This window comes from Neolamprologus brichardi, chromosome 7 (genome assembly GCF_056152115.1).
Source record: "Neolamprologus brichardi isolate AB-2024 chromosome 7, ASM5615211v1, whole genome shotgun sequence".
NCBI classification, from domain to species: Eukaryota; Metazoa; Chordata; class Actinopteri; order Cichliformes; family Cichlidae; genus Neolamprologus; species Neolamprologus brichardi.
This window is the reverse complement of record NC_142110.1, coordinates 11,173,748-11,192,352: the sequence shown is the minus strand read 5'-3', so window position 1 is coordinate 11,192,352 and position 18,605 is coordinate 11,173,748. Positions and strand designations below refer to the sequence as shown.

General features: G+C 41.7%; 1 protein-coding gene across 15 annotated transcripts in view; it reads left to right on the top strand.

Annotated features, from left to right (window-relative positions):
• c2cd5 (C2 calcium dependent domain containing 5) overlaps window positions 1-18,015 on the top strand; it is a 29,263-nt gene extending 11,248 nt beyond the window's left edge. For 6 of the 15 annotated variants that reach the window (XM_035907230.2, XM_087843097.1, XM_035907233.2 and 3 more), the window contains 20 exons: window positions 3,919-4,027; window positions 7,572-7,686; window positions 7,839-7,937; window positions 8,045-8,156; window positions 8,243-8,322; window positions 8,720-8,906; window positions 8,992-9,153; window positions 11,477-11,521; window positions 11,988-12,128; window positions 12,212-12,275; window positions 12,409-12,470; window positions 12,583-12,681; window positions 12,817-12,906; window positions 13,016-13,094; window positions 13,467-13,559; window positions 14,076-14,108; window positions 14,456-14,587; window positions 15,730-15,923; window positions 16,009-16,155; window positions 16,245-18,015. In XM_035907230.2, coding sequence (XP_035763123.1) covers window positions 3,919-4,027; window positions 7,572-7,686; window positions 7,839-7,937; window positions 8,045-8,156; window positions 8,243-8,322; window positions 8,720-8,906; window positions 8,992-9,153; window positions 11,477-11,521; window positions 11,988-12,128; window positions 12,212-12,275; window positions 12,409-12,470; window positions 12,583-12,681; window positions 12,817-12,906; window positions 13,016-13,094; window positions 13,467-13,559; window positions 14,076-14,108; window positions 14,456-14,587; window positions 15,730-15,923; window positions 16,009-16,155; window positions 16,245-16,370 — 2,169 coding nt within the window. In that variant the 3' untranslated portion in view covers window positions 16,371-18,015. The remainder of the gene's footprint in view (window positions 1-3,918; window positions 4,028-7,571; window positions 7,687-7,838; window positions 7,938-8,044; window positions 8,157-8,242; window positions 8,323-8,719; window positions 8,907-8,991; window positions 9,154-11,476; window positions 11,522-11,987; window positions 12,129-12,211; window positions 12,276-12,408; window positions 12,471-12,582; window positions 12,682-12,816; window positions 12,907-13,015; window positions 13,095-13,466; window positions 13,560-14,075; window positions 14,109-14,455; window positions 14,588-15,729; window positions 15,924-16,008; window positions 16,156-16,244) is intronic. The other 9 variants (XM_006789405.3, XM_035907234.2, XM_006789408.3 and 6 more) reach the window with 6 other exon arrangements.
• Window positions 18,016-18,605: the final 590 nt, after the last annotated feature.

The following is an 18,605-nucleotide window of genomic DNA, read 5'->3' as shown; positions in this document are numbered from 1 at the left end:
TAAAAGATTGACAAACATGTAAGGCAGAGTGCCTGAGGTTAGGAGTTGTGCTCCCTTCTTGTTCGAAGGGGTGTGTTTGAGACTGTTCGTGTTTCGTCTGGATATTCATCTCAAGTGCCTCCCTCCTTCCAGAAAAATTTCCTGAGTTTGACTTTTGGTTTCCCGTATCAAAAACAGGAATGAGCATACTCATCTCATCAGCTCATTCTTGTGACCTGGCTCAGAGTGGGAGGAGCTGTCAGACAAATTGGAAGACATCTTCCTTTTGTGGAGTAGTGGATACGATTGAAATTTGTGGCATTCCCACCTGATTTCTGATCACTGAAGCCATCCATCACATACTGGTCCTGCATGGCTGGGAATCACTACGTCCCTCTGCTTTTCTGTAAGAGTGTCTCTTCAACTAAGAATGAATACCAGCAGGCTTTGTTTCCTGCTCCTCGTGTGAGTGAATGCATGGATTTGCATCACATTACTTGGATAGAGACAGAAGACCAGCTGTGTTCTTAGTGGGCAGAGACAAGCATGTAAATCAGAGTAATGATTCACAGCCGCAAACTACTTTGTCTGTCTTTGTCCTTCACTTTCAGCTCCAGACCTAATGAATGCATGTGTATACAGTAGACTCAAAAGGATTCAATCACTACATCAGTGACACTAAATACCTAGGCTTTCATAGATGTTTTTCTCAATCATTTCCAGCTGTATTTGAAATGCTTTTGAGTTTTATTCCTACACGGGTAGGCTGTAGTGGGGAATCTCAGTGGACAAAACCTGCATGGGGGGCTCATCACACTCTGTCCTTGGTGCATGTTTCCACTTATCCTATACCTGCTGTAACTTAAGTCTACATGCATCATGTTTTAGACTTTAAAAACAGTTTTGATTGATAATCACCTGCTTCAGTGTGTGTTGGAAGAGGAAAAAATGTTAAGTTTGATATCTGGTTCTGCTTTAGGATTTCCCAATTTCTCAGTTTTTGCATAGAATTGATACTGTGAGGTTTCTGGGGTTGAAGCCTTTAAAAATATAGGATGATCTCTATTCAAAGTATTTACTAATTAATTTTTTTGTTATGCAATATAAAGATCTTATTAGTATAGTACTGTAGTGTGCAAAGGTCTTGAGCTAGCCCTTGTTTTTTTTTTTTTTCCTTCTGTTTTTTGTTTAAGCTAAATTACCTCCAAGCAGGAAGTAGGTGGTTTTGAGCAGTAGTTCTCCAGTGTTCTGAAAGTCTTTCTAGGTTTTTTGATTTACATGTTGGCTGCTTTTTCATTCATTTTCAGTCCAGTCCTTGTACAGGACTAATGGAGTTGTACTGTGACAGTTTTTCTTATTGTTTTTGTCAAACCACTAAAAACTGATGTCTTAATCATGCAAGCATAAAAAGGAATTTAACCTACCTATGTCTGCAGATTACAGTCAACTTGGCAAAGAAACATTTTTAAGTTGTATCTTTAGGGACTTTTTTACTAGCACACTTTGTTCCCTTTTATTTAGTTGACTCTATGAAAAAGTGCAAATGTAACATGATTAGACAGATGTATTTTTGCACCAACAAGGTGATTCTCAAAGAGCTATTAGCTGAGAACTCAACTCATTCTCAGCATGTTGTGCAGAGTTTACTTACAAAAAATTGAGAGAAATGGACAAGTGGAAGAGAAAAGAAGTAGTAGGCCTAAAAACCCGTCTGCACCAGATGAAGAGTAATTGAAATTCATACAGTGGGGCAAAAAAGTATTTAGTCAGCCACCGATTGTGCAAGTTCCCCCACTTAAAATGATGACAGAGGTCAGTAATTTGCACCAGAGGTACACTTCAACTGTGAGAGACAGAATGTGAAAAAAAAATCCATGAATTCACATGGTAGGATTTGTAAAGAATTTATTCGTAAATCAGGGTGGAAAATAAGTATTTGGTCAATAACAAAAATACAACTCAATACTTTGTAACATAACCTTTGTTGGCAATAACAGAGGTCAAACGTTTACTATAGGTCTTTACCAGGTTTGCACACACAGTAGCTGGTATTCTGGCCCATTCCTCCATGCAGATCTTCTCAAGAGCAGTGATGTTTTGGGGCTGTCGCCGAGCAACACGGACTTTCAACTCCCGCCACAGATTTTCTATGGGGTTGAGGTCTGGAGACTGGCTAGGCCACTCCAGGACTTTCAAATGCTTCTTACGGAGCCACTCCTTTGTTGCCCGGGCGGTGTGTTTTGGATCATTGTCATGTTGGAAGACCCAGCCTCGTTTCATCTTCAAAGTTCTCACTGATGGAAGGAGGTTTTGGCTCAAAATCTCACGATACTTGGCCCCATTCATTCTGTCCTTAACACGGATCAGTCGTCCTGTCCCCTTGGCAGAAAAACAGCCCCATAGCATGATGTTTCCACCCCCATGCTTCACAGTAGGTATGGTGTTCTTGGGATGCAACTCAGTATTCTTCTTCCTCCAAACACGACGAGTTGAGTTTATACCAAAAAGTTCTACTTTGGTTTCATCTGACCACATGACATTCTCCCAATCCTCTGCTGTATCATCCATGTGCTCTCTGGCAAACTTCAGACGGGCCTGGACATGCACTGGCTTCAGCAGCGGAACACGTCTGGCACTGCGGGATTTGATTCCCTGCCGTTGTAGTGTGTTACTGATGGTGACCTTTGTTACTTTGGTCCCAGCTCTCTGCAGGTCATTCACCAGGTCCCCCCGTGTGGTTCTGGGATCTTTGCTCACCGTTCTCATGATCATTTTGACCCCACGGGATGAGATCTTGCGTGGAGCCCCAGATCGAGGGAGATTATCAGTGGTCTTGTATGTCTTCCATTTTCTGATGATTGCTCCCACAGTTGATTTTTTCACACCAAGCTGCTTGCCTATTGTAGATTCACTCTTCCCAGTCTGGTGCAGGTCTACAATTCTTTTCCTGGTGTCCTTCGAAAGCTCTTTGGTCTTGGCCATGGCGGAGTTTGGAGTCTGACTGGTTGAGGCTGTGGACAGGTGTCTTTTATACAGATGATGAGGTCAAACAGGTGCCATTCATACAGGTAACGAGTGGGGGACAGAAAAGCTTCTTACAGAAGACGTTACAGGTCTGTGAGAGCCAGGGATTTTCCTTGTTTGAGGTGACCAAATACTTATTTTCCACCCTGATTTACGAATAAATCCTTTACAAATCCTACCATGTGAATTCATGGATTTTTTTTTCACATTCTGTCTCTCACAGTTGAAGTGTACCTCTGGTGCAAATTACTGACCTCTGTCATCATTTTAAGTGGGGGAACTTGCACAATCGGTGGCTGACTAAATACTTTTTTGCCCCACTGTATATTAAAAATAGGAAATAAAATCCAGCAAAGACCTGACACAGGACCTCGCTACATTAGCAGTGATTCCAAACACAAAAGAGTTAAAAGCATACATGGATAAAAAAAATAATACATGAAGTGAAACATTAACATGTGAATGTTCTTTAAGAAGCCTGGAGAACTTTTCCTGAAGACTACTGAGAAGGACGCTTGGCTGAAAGACTTCACACTTTAGTGAAGATTAAAAGGGGTCCTTCCAAATGTTGCCCTTTCAGGCTAGTTAGAATTGTAAAAACTGTTTTTGCCTTATGTACTGTATTTCATTTATGTTTGTAGAATTCCCATTTTCTTGGTAAAATATAAAGAAATATAGGCTGACTCAAGACTTTTGCCCACTACTGTAGGTGTTGTATCTTATAGTGGCGTTTTAACCACCTACCTAACGCAGAACAAATTAGCCTTGTCAGCAAAAAGTAAATATTTGAACTCAGTTTTGAGTTGAGAACTTAATATTCACCAATGTATAAGTAAACATGAGACACAAAAATACTGGAAAGGCCCTTTCTGTAAGTGACCAGTGTGTGTGCTTTTTTTTAAATTAAATGTGTAGGAGTTCCCCTTCTTCACCTTGACGTCATTCCCGCCTGGTTTTCTGCTTCATGTTGGTGGAGTGGTCAGCGCTCGATCTGTCAAATTACTGGATCGGATACATAACCCCGGTGAGTTCAACACACAAAAGCACACAAGTTCCTAACGTAGCTTGCCCATCGCGCCGTGAAAAGATAAGAGTGAGCTTTTTCCATTGACCCTACAGTGTTGTGTGTGTTTGATCTCGTTGCAAACGGCTGTTAGTCAATGCTACCCATTATCCTCTTGTGTTGCCAAATTTTTCCAGTGTATGGTCCTACTCCCAATTTGTTTGCAAAGGAAAAAAAAAACCAATAAGTTGACGGTCAGACTTAAGTTTATCTGCAAGTCCTGTAGGTAGCAGGTGAAAGCTGTTCCTGGTCACGCCGATAGGCTGCGTCTGCAGTAGTTTGTTCTAAACTTTAGGATGGGCTATCATCACATGTGTCAAACATTTTTATGGATAGGGGCAACTTTCACCTTGTCGTTTGACTCACTGGCTTTATGTAATTAATAGTCTGTGCTGGTCATGTGGTGGCTCTGTGTGTGTGTGCCTGTGCTGTGGTTGCTGTGTTGTTGTCGTGCAGTGCTGCCCCCTGGGGCTGAATTGCAGTAGTGGCGCATGGCTCCAGTGTTTTGCCTGCTACTTCTGTTGTGTGTGTGTGGTTGGCTGTAGGTGGCAACATATCTAGGTGCTGTGGTGTCTTGCTTAAGCTCTGCCAGCCTTTTTCTGTCTTTATTGAACTCACTGTGTTGAATCTGTTCTTGTGTTAAGAGGGGCATAATAAATACACCTTCAAATGAGATTTACAGACATTTGCTCGTCAGGTGATCACCTGCCTGTTAACAGTGTTAGAATACCTGAGTCCAGTTTATAGACTTAGTAGTTTTACCTTTTAGCTCAGTTTACTAATAGCCTACCAATACGAATGAAGGATGTCTGAGAATCTAATCAAAGGGGAGTGTTGATGAATGTGGGCTGGGTTAGGATAAGCAGGGCTCTTGTCAGAAGTGGACAGGGGAACTAAAATAAGACTGTAAAAAAAAAGGTGCTGTGATTAAACCAGTAGTCTTGTCTAAATTAGACTCAATGACCCTGATCGAAACTCCAGGATTAACTTGGAAAGCAGTCTGAAAAGAGCCCTGTTCACTGTTGCCTTTCTACTACAGAAAAACATCAAAGGTACCCTGTGGAGTTTTTCTTCAAAAATAGCACCGGGGAGCGATATTTGCAATAAGTGCATTACTTTTGTAGCTTGTTTTACTTCGACAATAACAACAATAACTTAACAGTTATGCTCTGCTTAACTCGGGCTTGATCTGCTTGTTATTAGCAAAATACATTAGCTAATGCATGTAAAATCACTTCATGTAATGTTTTATAAATGCATCCAAGGCCGACGTTGTTGAATCACTGCAGCTAAATGTTGGCAACCCAGATGACTTCTATCACTCACTCAGGTTGGTCGGCCTGCTCCAGACTGGCACCGTTTGAACCTGTTGACTGATGATTTAAAATCGGGGCATTTACAGTAAGAACATGCCCGGAGCATTATGATGAGACGCATTCGTTTTTGTTTACGTGAAAACTCCACAGTGCGCCTACATGTACTTACAGTCGCTGCATGCTCCTTTTTGTGTTGTAGAGCTTCTCTTCTCGTTATGTTAAAAACAAAATAAGTAAATATAGCCTGACGCTTTTACTCATCTCAGTTCTCCTCTCTTCCTCATCAGTCTTTTTCTTCTCTGTCAGATTGTTTCAATAGGACTTAACTTAGTTTGTCGTCGCATTAGTGACTGTGAAGTGGTGTCTGTCTTTGCATAGTGATTGTGGAGTGCTTCTGTTGTGCTGTGTCGGTTTGTTAGACTGTCTCTTCTTTTCTTTTTCTCTCTTTTCTGTACTAACGGTGTGTTCTGGCCCAGCCTTGGGTAACACGCGCTCATACAAACTGCTAGACTGGAATAGTGTCACTGCAGGTATTTTTCCCCCTTTTAATGCTCTCACCCACAGGAATGATGGCAGCTCAATGAAATTAAACTCATGTCTGCTTAGTGTTAAAATATCACGCCCCCATAGGAAGCTTAAGTAGAATTCAGCATAGCCTCATATTGCTGAAAACTTCTGACTTCAGTGAGCTGCCATCTTCCTCTCTCTAATTTGTGTGTTTGCGTGTGTGTGTGCTGAGTTGAGTTGAGCATGCCCTGTGTCCCCACCCCACCCCATCCAGCCTGGCCTGGCTACCCCACACCCAGCTCATCCTGCTGCACAGAAGAGCTCCTGCTCTTCACTAACGTTGTCCCAGCGCTGTTTCTAACGCTTCCCGAATGGACATTGTGGTCAAACCTGTCTAGACCAGAGGAGGTTTAGGAGGTTTACTCTGTCACAAAGAGCCACTGAGGCATGTGCATCCTTAACTCACTGGGCCGTATTCATACTGAGAGAAAGAACGCGAAAGAGAGAGAAAAGTGATGAATGGATGCATGGAAAGAAGTCGTTGGGGGGCGCAGTTGAGGAAAATTAACTGGATCTGGGACTTTACGGTGGGGATGGAGGGAAAGAGGTGAGCTGACTTAAATAATGGAGTAGATTTGATGGACTCTAGTGAATGAATATGGCCCTTCTCCACCCATGACTGTGCACATGGTCATGAGTGTGCACGTTGGTGAGCCTGTGCCTGTTTGACATAACTGCTTCTGGTTTAAAGAAACCCACCTCGTGGGCCTAATGCCTGACCATCAGTCATTGTTCTTCATCTCTTCAGTTTCACAGCTCATTCTTCTCATCCCCTCATTCATTCCTCTCCCCTGTCTCACCTACCATTTGAGTTTCTCTCTGTATTTGGGAGGCTCTGTCAGCATGTAGCTCTCCCAGGGAATCATGGGGTGAAGCTCAATACTCTAATGTAGCTTTTTTTTGGTCATGTCCTCTTTGTTCAACAGCCTAAAACAACCATATGAGTCAGATTAAGCTCTCAATTTGCAATGATTTGGCTTTAAAGAAAAAGATGTTTGGAGCAAAGCCTCATGAGAATATTGAAACACACCCATGGTTTAGCATAAGTATGATGAAGGCTTGATCGCTTTAAAATGACTAGCTTTGTCACCAGGATAGGAAAGCACGTTTAAAATCAGGTGTAGTGTCTTCTCTTATACCAGATTTTCTATCTATACTAGCACGGCCACAGCTGGTGGCTGTGTCCTTTCTGTTAGTGCAGCTGGCTGAAAGGAGACAAAGAGAAGGGAGACATGAACATTTATATGATGTCCACTAATGAACTAATCTTGTCTGACTCTGCCTTCATCATCATCATCTTTCTGAAATTCTCACAAACCATTTTCAGTGTCAGTTTGTTTTACAAAATCACAGTTGGTTTTGGCCTGCTTTGATACACTGTTTAACCCATAAAACATCAGAAAATACAAACTGTAATGTTGGCTGTTTGTTGATTTTCTGGTAAGTCAAAGCAGTCAGATTAGGCACCGGATTATGCACAGATTTCCTGTTAGTGTTGTTTGGATTTGTGAGGGTACTGCATTTTTAACCTATATTTTAGTGTTCAGTGAGGTGTTTTGATAAATAATTCAGTTAGAAATGCCTTGTGAAGGCTGTTTGATTTAGAATTGTGTGTTTCGCAGATGAGCCCGAGACTCGCGATGCCTGGTGGGAGGAGATTCGCCAGGAGATCAAATCTCATGCCAGAGCTCTCGGTTGCCATGCGGTTGTAGGGTACAGTGAGAGCACAAGCATCTGGTATGTACTGCGTAAACACACAGAAAAGTGATGCGCTTTAATCCCGAGTTTGGTTCAAAACACTTGGATCCTTGTGATTTCTCTCTTTGTGTCCTGCTCTCATTGCGCCTTCTTGTTTTTCTCTTTTCATTTCTCCCATTGGCTCAAAACAGCGAGGAGGTGTGTATTCTGTCCGCATCTGGCACAGCAGCCATCTTGAATCCTCGGTACATGCGTGAAGGCTGCCTGGACATCGGCTGCACCGACCACAGGTTGGTTTCTTTTTTTCTTATTGTTCAGCTCAAAGTCTCGGACAGTCTGAATGTCAGTCATCACATGTTTATGACAACGCACCTTTTTGGTTTTTGTTGTTCTCCAGGTTTGAGGAGCCATCGCCACCGAACTGTGGCTTCTGTCACATCCCGTATGATGAGCTCAACATGCCCTTTCCTGCACAGCTCACCTATTGTTACCACTGTAGACGACAAAAGGTATCAAATACAGTTAATTTCTTTTTAGGTTAAATAGAAGGTCTCTGCTCTTTAAAAATATCAACAACTACTGCCTTTTTTGTAAGGTTCCTGATGTGCTCTTCACAACAATTGACCTGCCATCAGAAGCAGCTGTTGCAGGAAAGGGCTGCCTTATCCAGGCCAGGTATAACACCTCACAAACCCACAAACCCTTCTTGATATTAGCAGAAAAGGAGTTAAAAGGCTTTTAAAAAATATTACTTAGGGAAAAATACACACACAACTCAAATCTATAAAAGTAAAGTATATTACAAGCATTTCACTCTATAATCTAGCTATAAATTATAACTTTTACAGTAGATATTTCAGATAACATAATTTATAATACCCAATATTCTTCAGTGGTAGCATGTGGGCTAAACAATACACCTCAGAAGATGCATTTTGACATCAAAGGAAGTGATCAAAGTGAGCAATTTTGACCAATCAAGGTCAATTTTAGACCTCAATTGGGTTCAGTCAAGCAGGTTTTCTATGAGTGGATCAATGCACCTTCAATGCCAGTGCCTCTTGTCTGTCAGGCTGTGTCGTCTAAAGAAGAAAGCCCAGGGAGAAGCGAATGCAACGGCCATCTCTAACCTGCTTCCTTTCATGGAATATGAGCTACACACTCAGCTGATGAATAAGCTGAAACTGCGGAGCATGAACGCGCTGTTTGGCCTGCACATACAGATCAGTGTTGGCGAGAACATGCTCCTGGGTCTGGCTGTAGGTTAACCTTTCATGCTATCAAGTGATTATGTCGCTTTTATGTGTGGGGGATGGTAATCGAAGTAAACGTGTGTGTGTTCAGTCTGCTACAGGTGTGTACCTGACAGCTCTGCCTGCTCCAGGGGGTATCCAGATAGCAGGGAAGACTCCAGGAGACTTGAGCAGCGAGCATATATCATCCATCCAGAAAAGGATTAATGACACCATAGCTGCGAACAAAGAGCTCTATCAAATAAATCCTCCGGTGAGACAGTCAACACTTGCTGATACAGTGAACTTATGGAAGCTGATCTTTGTGATAAAGCCTGAAAAGTCTCACCGTTCAGGGCAGGTTTGTGGTAATGTAGGTTTGTTTCCAACTGCAGTAGCGGAGGTGTCATGTATGACGCGTTTTAGCACAACAGAACTAAAAAAGTTTAAATTTATGATGTTCAGACATGGTAAAAACTTACCCTGATGAATACGCTATAACATCACTGTTTGTGGTCATTTTATACTGCAACAAGTGGGAACAGTTTTCACATTTTTTTCTACTTTGAAAGAAAAAATATCTACGGTCTATGACCAAGAATATTAAAGACTAGTGCATTGTCATCAGGCTTTTACATTGTATGGACAATACTAGTGTTTTCCATTATTTTGGTGTTATTTTACAGTGTTAAAAAACATTTTATGAGACATACTATACAGTCCAGACTATAGTTATGTGGACAGTTACCTTTTTATTTTGTTCTCCAAGCTTTGTTGATTGGATACAACATTAAAGGGTCAAGATTTACAAAGATTCAAAGTACCCGGACAACTGGAAACCGTTTCTTGGGTGGACTGTGTGTCATGGCTCAGAGCTGACTATCAAGACTTAACCTTCAGTTACAAGTAGAAGTTATGTGTCATTAAATGAGAAGAGAGGAATTGAACATGAAAGAGAAAGAGCTCCATGTTGGTATTTGTTTTCCAGAAAATCGTTGGCATGGTGAAGGAAAAAAAACTTGAAAGCCAGAAATGCTTCACAAGTACATAACTTGTTCTCACCTTTTAAAGGAAGAATTTGTGACCAGATTAATTCATGATTAAAGGATTTACCAGAAGAACAAAGGGGCCAAGTCATATGTGTATATATATCTAGATAGATAGATATATCTTTTGACTTAAAGCCCCTTCTCTGTTATTGTTTCAGCTAGAGCAGGGCGATATGACCAAAAATATTTATCACGATATACATTTGAAAATTTGCGATAACGATATGACTGACAATATAATTGACACTAGACAAAATACTTTACAACTCCACAACTTTATTAGTGCAAAAAACCCCATCAATGTATTTTTACTTAAACAAGCAGCTGTTTTTTATGTGCATTAAAGTTATATAAAAATGTAACAGTGCAAATTCCTTGCTGACAGTTTAACCAAAAGGCATTTCCAGTGGAAATTGGCCAACATATCCTCAGCATAACCATGTATAATATCCACAAAACTCAAAAAGAGGTTATACACACAATATGGTAATATTATGTTGAAGCACAGTACGTATCACTCCGCGAGGCGCCTGCCTAATATAGCCGTAATGCTCCGACAATCCATCAAGCCGTGCGGCGTCGTACTAAAACATTTGACAGATTTTCGAGCGCCGTGTACCACATAAAATCGTTTCGAGGTCAGTAAACACAACCAGAATTCATACATAAGGCACACGGGATTATAAGGCGCACTGTCGATTTTCAGAAAAATAAAAGGATTGATTTTAAGTGTGCCGTATTTTCCAAACAACACGGTAATAACGATGGCCCGTTAGCATGCTCTACCAAAAATAGTGCTTTGTTGTGTATCTGACGGACGAAAGCCAAACCAGTTCCACACCACTGAAGTTGCAGAATTTTTACAAACCAATTCTGGTTCATCTGTTTCATTCAACGATCTGCTTTCGCCCTTCTTATTCTCCGTCGCCGCCATGTGCATATGTAAACATAGGCACTGCGCATGCGCGTTTTACCCATATTCTATCGCGATATTTCATTTTCCCATCGTTGCCCAAAATTACACCGGTATTACCGTGAACGGTATGATATAGCCCAGCCCTAGTTTCAGCCCATATGGCTGTTTGCTAATGTCATATTGCTAGTTGTTAATTAATTCACTGCTGAAAAAACGCATAGGGATGAGTGTGCAGGTGTGCACTGTAGGTGAATTCTCTAGATGCAAATGGTCGTCAGGCACATAGCCGAAGCAACCAAAGAGCCTTCCAGGGTGAAGAAGTGAGCTGTCCTTCAATCGCTGTGTTAATCACTTGAGCCAAATCTGTTTGAGACCTGTTCAACTTGCTGAAGGTCAGATTAAAGAAAAAGTCCCTAAACTTTGTCTGCCGTGCATCAGAAGCAGTCCTTTCCATACTGATGCACAAGTGAAATCTAAGACTTGACACTTTAATGTAGTACATGTCATCTTATTTAAATCCCCTGTGCTGAAGCTGAACAACTTCTAACTGTCCATATATGCCTGGGCTGTATATTCTGTTCTTTGTGAATCGTGATAAACTTACCCCTCTTGTCTCTCTCTGATCATTAAAGAAATTATTTGCCCTGGACCCTGAGGTGTTCTGCGGCATAAACATGGTACTGAGCATGCCAACCTTTAGCTGTGAGACGCAGCAAAGCATGACAAGTGTTTCACACTATTAATCTCACACTATTAATTGCAGCTCTTAACTGGGGACTTTTTTTGTGTGTGGGGATAATACATAACCCACACCAGAGTCACCTCTTCAGATGACTCACTGCAAAGTCATTTTATAAGTTGTTAACGTACTTTGATTATGTCCATCTCCCCTGACCAATCACACTCTCCCCTGCATATATATATGTGTGTGTGCGTGCGAGTGTGCGTTTTCCCAAATTAACACCAACCATGAGTGCGTGTCAGTAAAGTTGACTGGGTGAGTGAGAGCATGTGGATTGTTACTAACACAGTCATTCTACTAGTTACTGTACAGATGTTAGATACAGATGTGATCTTCTGCGGTGTTCTGGTTATCTCTCTGACGTCCCGTCTGCTCGGATGCTGCGTCTGTTTTGCTTGCAGGAGCTTGCAGAGGAAGGGGTGGGCTCTCCAATCCCTGAGCCAAGGCATCGATCCAGACTTTTTCGCTCCCACTCGGAAAGCTCAGATGAGCTATCAGAACTGGATCTGTCCCATGGCAAAAAGGATGCCTTCGTCCTGGAGGTGTGTATCTGTCCAAATCAAATCAGTACACGGCAGCTGTAAATGCCAGTTTAAATGGTGACAATGTTTGATCGCTCCTATAGATTGATGACACCGATGCCGTGGAGGATATCCACTCCCTCCTGATCGATGCACCTCCCCCCTCAGGTACATGCTGCACACTCACTCTGGTTCAGTTACAATGGATCGTTATGCACTGCACACAAGTTAATAGTTCAGTCCAAGCTCTAGCAGGTGCCATTGTTTCTGTGCTTCATTGCATCTGCTTCAATGTCTTCAGGTTTCTACAGCTGCAACACTGAAAATATGCCTGGGATTTCTAACTGGACTTCAGGAGTACAGGTACGTACTGAACGTAGTTGTAGCAATACTAACCATTATTGCAGAATAATTTTTTTAAAAATAAATACAATTAAGTATTAATTTAAATCTGTGTCATCCTTTATTTTGACAGATGTTTACATCAGTGAGGGTTTTGAGGTTGAGCAATGCCAATCTTACTAACCAAGGCTTAAACAAGATCTTTACTGACCTCTGTGAGAACCTGCTGAAGGTAAGAAACCATCATGGAGCAGGTTTCACACTGACACTGTTTTTTTGGGGGGGGGGTTTCTTAGTTGAACTTGCTGTGGTTGTCTGTGTTTAGATTTGGGTTTTACAAGTCTACAATTCATCATGTTTGTTTCAGAGTTTTTACTTCAAGCTGCGCTCTATGATCCCCTGCTGTCTTTGTCATCTCAACTTCACCGTAGCAGTGCCAGAAGAAGAGCTCATACAGGTGAGACAATTCAGGCCATCACTCATTTGTCAAGCTGCCAGAGCAGTGAATGTAATTGAGAGAAAAAAGTTTTATCTACTGCTGTTCCTCTGCTCATCTCCCTGCGCAGGTCACAGTGACAGCCGTTGCCATGACCTATGACAAGGAACAGACTCAGGAGAGGACAGCTGAGAAGCCCGTCAACAAAGGTCAGTCTCTCTGTGCATTTTACTTCAGTTAAAGCTCTGCTCAGATGAAGGAAAGCTTTCACGTCCAGTTTAATACACTCAGTACTCATCAGTGAAGGAAAAAAAAAAATTCAAGCTGTATTTATGAAGTGAGCCACTACTTGACTCCAAATAATGCAATAACTCAGCTTAGGTAAGTTGATATCAATATTGAGCAAAGCTGAGAATTATTGCATGATTATTAGGGAAGTAGGAAAACAAATATTCTTTTAGGATCTAAGCCAGGATATCAAACTCATTTTACACGATAGGCCAATGTTTGACACCCCTGCTCTAAACAGTATATTGCTTTTAAGAAACATCCCTACTAGTGCTGTGTGTGTATCTTTTTAGGGAGCCTTGAGGTTGAAGACCAGCTGCAGTTTCCCCTGGAATTGTGTGCAGACTCGTCCTCTTCCAACATTCAGACGGCATCCAAAATCTCAGGTATCTTTAACTGTATTTTTACCTCCCTTACCTCATCCGTTACCCTGCTTCACTAAACAGGTATCACCCATCTCGTCCACTAACACATCAGATACAGTCTCTTTATTCACCCCAGCTGCAAAGCTCTGCCAAAACCAGCTGCTTATAGTCCGATCAGCAGGTAAATGAACTGTAGTAGACAAGTGAGAGTTTGTTTTGCCGTGAACTTAGATAACAGTCTGTGACGCTGTCTAGAAGAGACTTTGTGTTGGTGACCCCCATTTGCATTAGGCTAACACAGCCATGGTATAATGGGGTGGGGGTGATGGTTAAAGCTAGGCAGCGCCTGCTGTGTTCGCCTTGTGGCAGTAATCGGTTGTTGCTGAACTTTTCTCGCCTTCTGACAAGGACAAAGTTAGACTGTGATGGTGTGTGTGTGTGTGTGTGTGTGTGTGTGTGTGTGTGTGTGTGTGTGTGTGTGTGTGTGTGTGTGTGTGTGTGTGTGTGTGTGTGTGTGTGTGTGTGTGTGTGAGACAGGTGTCGGAGAAAGTACCAACATGTCACCCAGAGGTAAGCTACCTTCTTGTCCTTTATTTCCCCCGCCCCTTCTCCCGCTACCGAAACTACTACACTGCCCTGTTTTGACTTTTCATCCTTTAGTCTCGGACAGAGTTATCCTGCACAGCTCCCAACCCTCATCCAGTTTTGTTCTTTTCTATTCGTTTGTTTTGTGTTCTGTTTTGTCTTTTCGTTTTCTTTTCTTGTTGTTGTTGTTGTTGCTGTTGCGTTTGTGAATGCACGTGTGTGTGTGTGTGTGTGTGTGTGTGTGTGTGTGTGTGTGTGTGTGTGTGTGTGTGTGTGTGTGCGCGCGTGTGTGTATGTGCGTGTGTGCGTGCGTGCGTGTGTGTTCTCTCCAGCTGCCTCCGTTGATTACGGTTCCTTTGCAGACAGATGCAGCACCTGGCTAGAGCTGCTTAGGCTGAAAGCTCACACCATAAGACGAGGATCAGTTAAGACAAGTAGGAGGACACAGTCTCTAGCACACTCTGGTGATCATACCCACAAATACAGAACACGGTTCACAAGCGGTCACACATACGCGCACACACCCCTCCATGCATGCCGCTGGGGGGCGGAGCATTGTAAATCAAGCACCAGCTTTGTGTTTTTTTTTGGCTAGAGTGTGAAAGTTGACGCCCCGCCCCTCAGAGGGATCCACAATTTGCAGCTTGCCAAAAACAGTGTGTCACATTAGAAAGGTTTTTGCATTTTGTGTGCAGCATTTTTCTCAAATAGCTTGGTGGTTGCAGCAATTTCATGAGAACCTCCAGAGGGTTCCTTTTATTCCCCTCCCCTGCTTTTGCATCACTGATTCTTCTTAAGCTTGGAAGATAGGAGGTTATTTGAGGAGACACTGTATGAATGCTAAAGGATTTCATGTCCGATTTGTTTGGGAACACACTGATAATCACGGTGGGGCGGGGGTCAAAGCTTTTCTGCAAGAGCTAGTGTGACTTTTCCGATCTGTGCATGTTAAGTACACTACAGTCTAATATGTGGCTCTGAAGGTTCCTGGTTTGATGGATGTAAGCCACATCAGGTAAATTTGCAATAAGATATCGGAGCATCTTTCACACTCTGGCTTGTGTACATGTGCCCAGCCTCAGCCTCACAGCTGTTTCTGTCTGTCTCCATGTCTGAAGCCTTCCTCACAAATGCCAACATATAGAATAAAATCTCTCATGTACTTTGCTGTAAGCACTCTATTCACACTTGTAAACAGCTGTGCCCAGGTCTGTCTGTCTGTCTGCAGACATGTGTAATTGTCTGTTTGCATCGACTGCATGATATGCATGGCAGCGCACACGCGCCAAGTGATTGTCTATTGCATTCTCAATGCTGCATGTAAATCTAACAAACACACACACATGCCTAAGCACATGTAAGTGCACATTTTACTCTTGCTGTGCAAACACTAACAGCTGAGTTTCTGCATGCTCATTCCACTATGACATTTCTTTCTGCTTCAAGGCTCATGTCTGCTTTTAATCTTTCCACTAGTTTTGAGTTTATTCTGGTATCTCCATTCCTGTTTTATCTCTTCTTTTTCTTTATATCCCCTCTCCTCGCTTCTTATTTTTCTCTTCACGTCTCCCACTTGCTTCTGCCTGCACTCTCTCTGAACCTGCAGTCTCATCTTTGGAGCGCTGCAGTCCGCTTCAAGAGGGACGTTCCCGCTCGCTGCGCTCCAGTCGCTCGTTTGGAGGCAGCTCGGTAACGGTGGTGAAGATGACGCCGCTCTCCTTCCTTCCCGGGACACGCATCATTAAATACCTTGGCATTATCAACATGTTTTTTATCAGAGAGACGACATCATTACGGGAGGTACGAGCGACGTCAGTAAAATATCCAAAGTCCCGCGGTCATTTTGCGCAGTTTTAAACGTAAAGTGTGTTTTTGTTCTGTGCAGGAAGGCGGTGTCAGCGGCTTCCTTCATTCATTCATCGCAGAGGTGTTCGCGATGGTTCGAGCCCACGTAGCGGCCCTCGGCGGCAATGCAGTTGTGTCTTACAGCATGAAAGAATGTGTGTTCATGGAAAATCCAAATAAAAATCAGGTGATATAAACTGCACATTACTAACAGGCGGTTTATCTCAGTAGTGGTTGTTCAATTGATTAAATTTTGCATACTTGTTTTTCCCTTAGGCTCAGTGTCTCATAAATGTAAGCGGTGATGCGGTTATCTGCATCAGCGAAACAGACCAGGAGTCCTCTACATCTACGGGAAATACTGGACAGACCGGTGGCAGTGAAACCGATGGGGCTACATGACAATGACACCGATCCCCAATTCTGGCTCCAAGAAACACACACTAAGTCAACACACTTTAAGTCTAGCCGTCCAAATCTGACTGACTTATGTTTGCCTTAAAACTCTATAAAAGATCCAAAGGCTTGGACACAGCAAATAAAGAACCATTGCTCAAGCATGCAAAGCAATCTATATTAATATGGGAGTGTGGGATGTTTCTTTTTGTTTAAAGAGAACATATTTTGCAGGACATATTATGGAATTTCAAAGTATTTATAAACATTTAATTTAAAACCAGTCACCGACTCCTTACACCTAACCTTCATATTAAAGCCGTCCATGCTGGGGTCACTCACAGCCACGGTATATTGGTCATCCAGTCGGGTATGAGTAAGGCAGCTATGACTGATTTGTCCATCCACGGATCACAGATGTCGCTCAATGACTGAAGCAAAAGGGATACAAGCTAATGATTTTAAAACACAGTCAAATTCTTACTCAGTTATTTCATCCCATGTGTTGAGCACCGAGTGAAGAGATTATGCATCAGGCAAAGCAACTGTTTAAATTTCAACTGAGTGGTGCTCTTTCTTAAACTATAGAAAAAAAATAGCCTGAAGTGGAAAATTTTGATGCTAATTCCAAAGAATGCAGGCGGACCTGTGATCCGTTCACTGTTGTCCAATTTTAATGTTTTATGTCTAAACTGGGCTCATGTTGAATTTTTGAGAATCTTGCTAATTAGTTTTAAAGTGTTTCTCAGAGGAAGTCCAAAATCGTTCTGCAAGTGTGGAACGATGGTGTCACAGCTGTATTTCTGGGAGGAAACTCATGTTACATGCATATAGATAACACAAGCCAAAATTACAGGTGTTATATGCACATATTTTTGTAGAGCAATAACTCCCTTTAGAATAGCCATTACCATATATTCAGTATAAAGCTATTTAAAACTATTAGATTATATTGCTTTATCCTAAATTCAAGTGACATAGCAGGTATGCTTTTTATTCACATGCAACTGGAGTGAGCAGGGAAATGGTGACAGGTGTGATGTCAGATGAATACGAACAAAACTGGTGAGTTGATATAAAGCGGGTCTTTGGGATGTCGTAGCAGGGATCTTTAATAGAATATAAAAAATGAGGTTGTTTTGAAGTATTTAAACCTTGATCTCTGGGTATCGAAGCAACTGACGTCCTCTTGATGCATTTATCTGTGTGTGTCAAATTTCACATAGCTTTGCCAAGCTTAATCACTGTTTATGTTTAGAGTCTTGCTGCTGATCTTCTGTCTATTGCGGGGGGGGGGGGGCAGCTACAAGTGTCTGTGCCACCTGAAAACAGACTGTGTAAATGTTCTCAAAAAAAAAGGAAAAAAAATCAGATTTCTAGTATTTTTGTAAGTTAAAGAGTCCTACTACTTAATTCAGCTGTGCAATGAGTTTCATGATGTTTTGTGTCACTGTGTCAGAAGATTAGTGGTACTCTGTTTTGTGTGTGATCAGCTGTTTGTGATTAGTTTCATATGTTTGTGTCTAAAACTTGAATGTAAATACTTGGAAGCTTTGGCTCTTTGACTAGCAGCATGCAGACCCACTTTTTATTGCCATGACCCTGTATGCTTGCCTGATAGGTCTTGCACAATAAACCTGAGTCAAAGTGACAGCTATTGGTTTCTTGTTTTTATTGTTATTTGTTTAATTTGATGAGCTATAAAAATAGAACAGGATCTGTAGTTGTGTCTTTTTAAAGATTATTTCTGCCAATAAAAAAACCCCCAAAAGCAAACAACCCCCCTCCCCAAACCATGATTTTTTTTTTTTTTTTAAATTGTTGCCATTTGCAAATCAAAGAGATTTAGAGTGGAGTTTACGTTTATTGTCTTTTGAGTTGGACATCTCTAAAATTTCATTAGAATTTCAATAAATAATGTATTTATTTATTTATTGTAGCCGTAGAAACAACCTTCTGAAGTTGTGACCCTGCGTTTTATTTTATTTTAAACATTTTCAAAGTTTATTCTTCTGTTTGTATCGTTTTATTTATCTTGCATTCAGCTTCATAGATTAAACGTGAGGTATCCCTCGAAATAAGTGATGAAAAATATCAGCTATATGAAAATATAAAAAATAAATGTATACGACATTGATTTGTTCTTGTAAAATGTATTTTATTAATTATGATCTGATTGTCAGAAACAAGCTAATCCTTAAGTCGGGTTATATATCTAAATTCCCGTGTACCATTAACGCA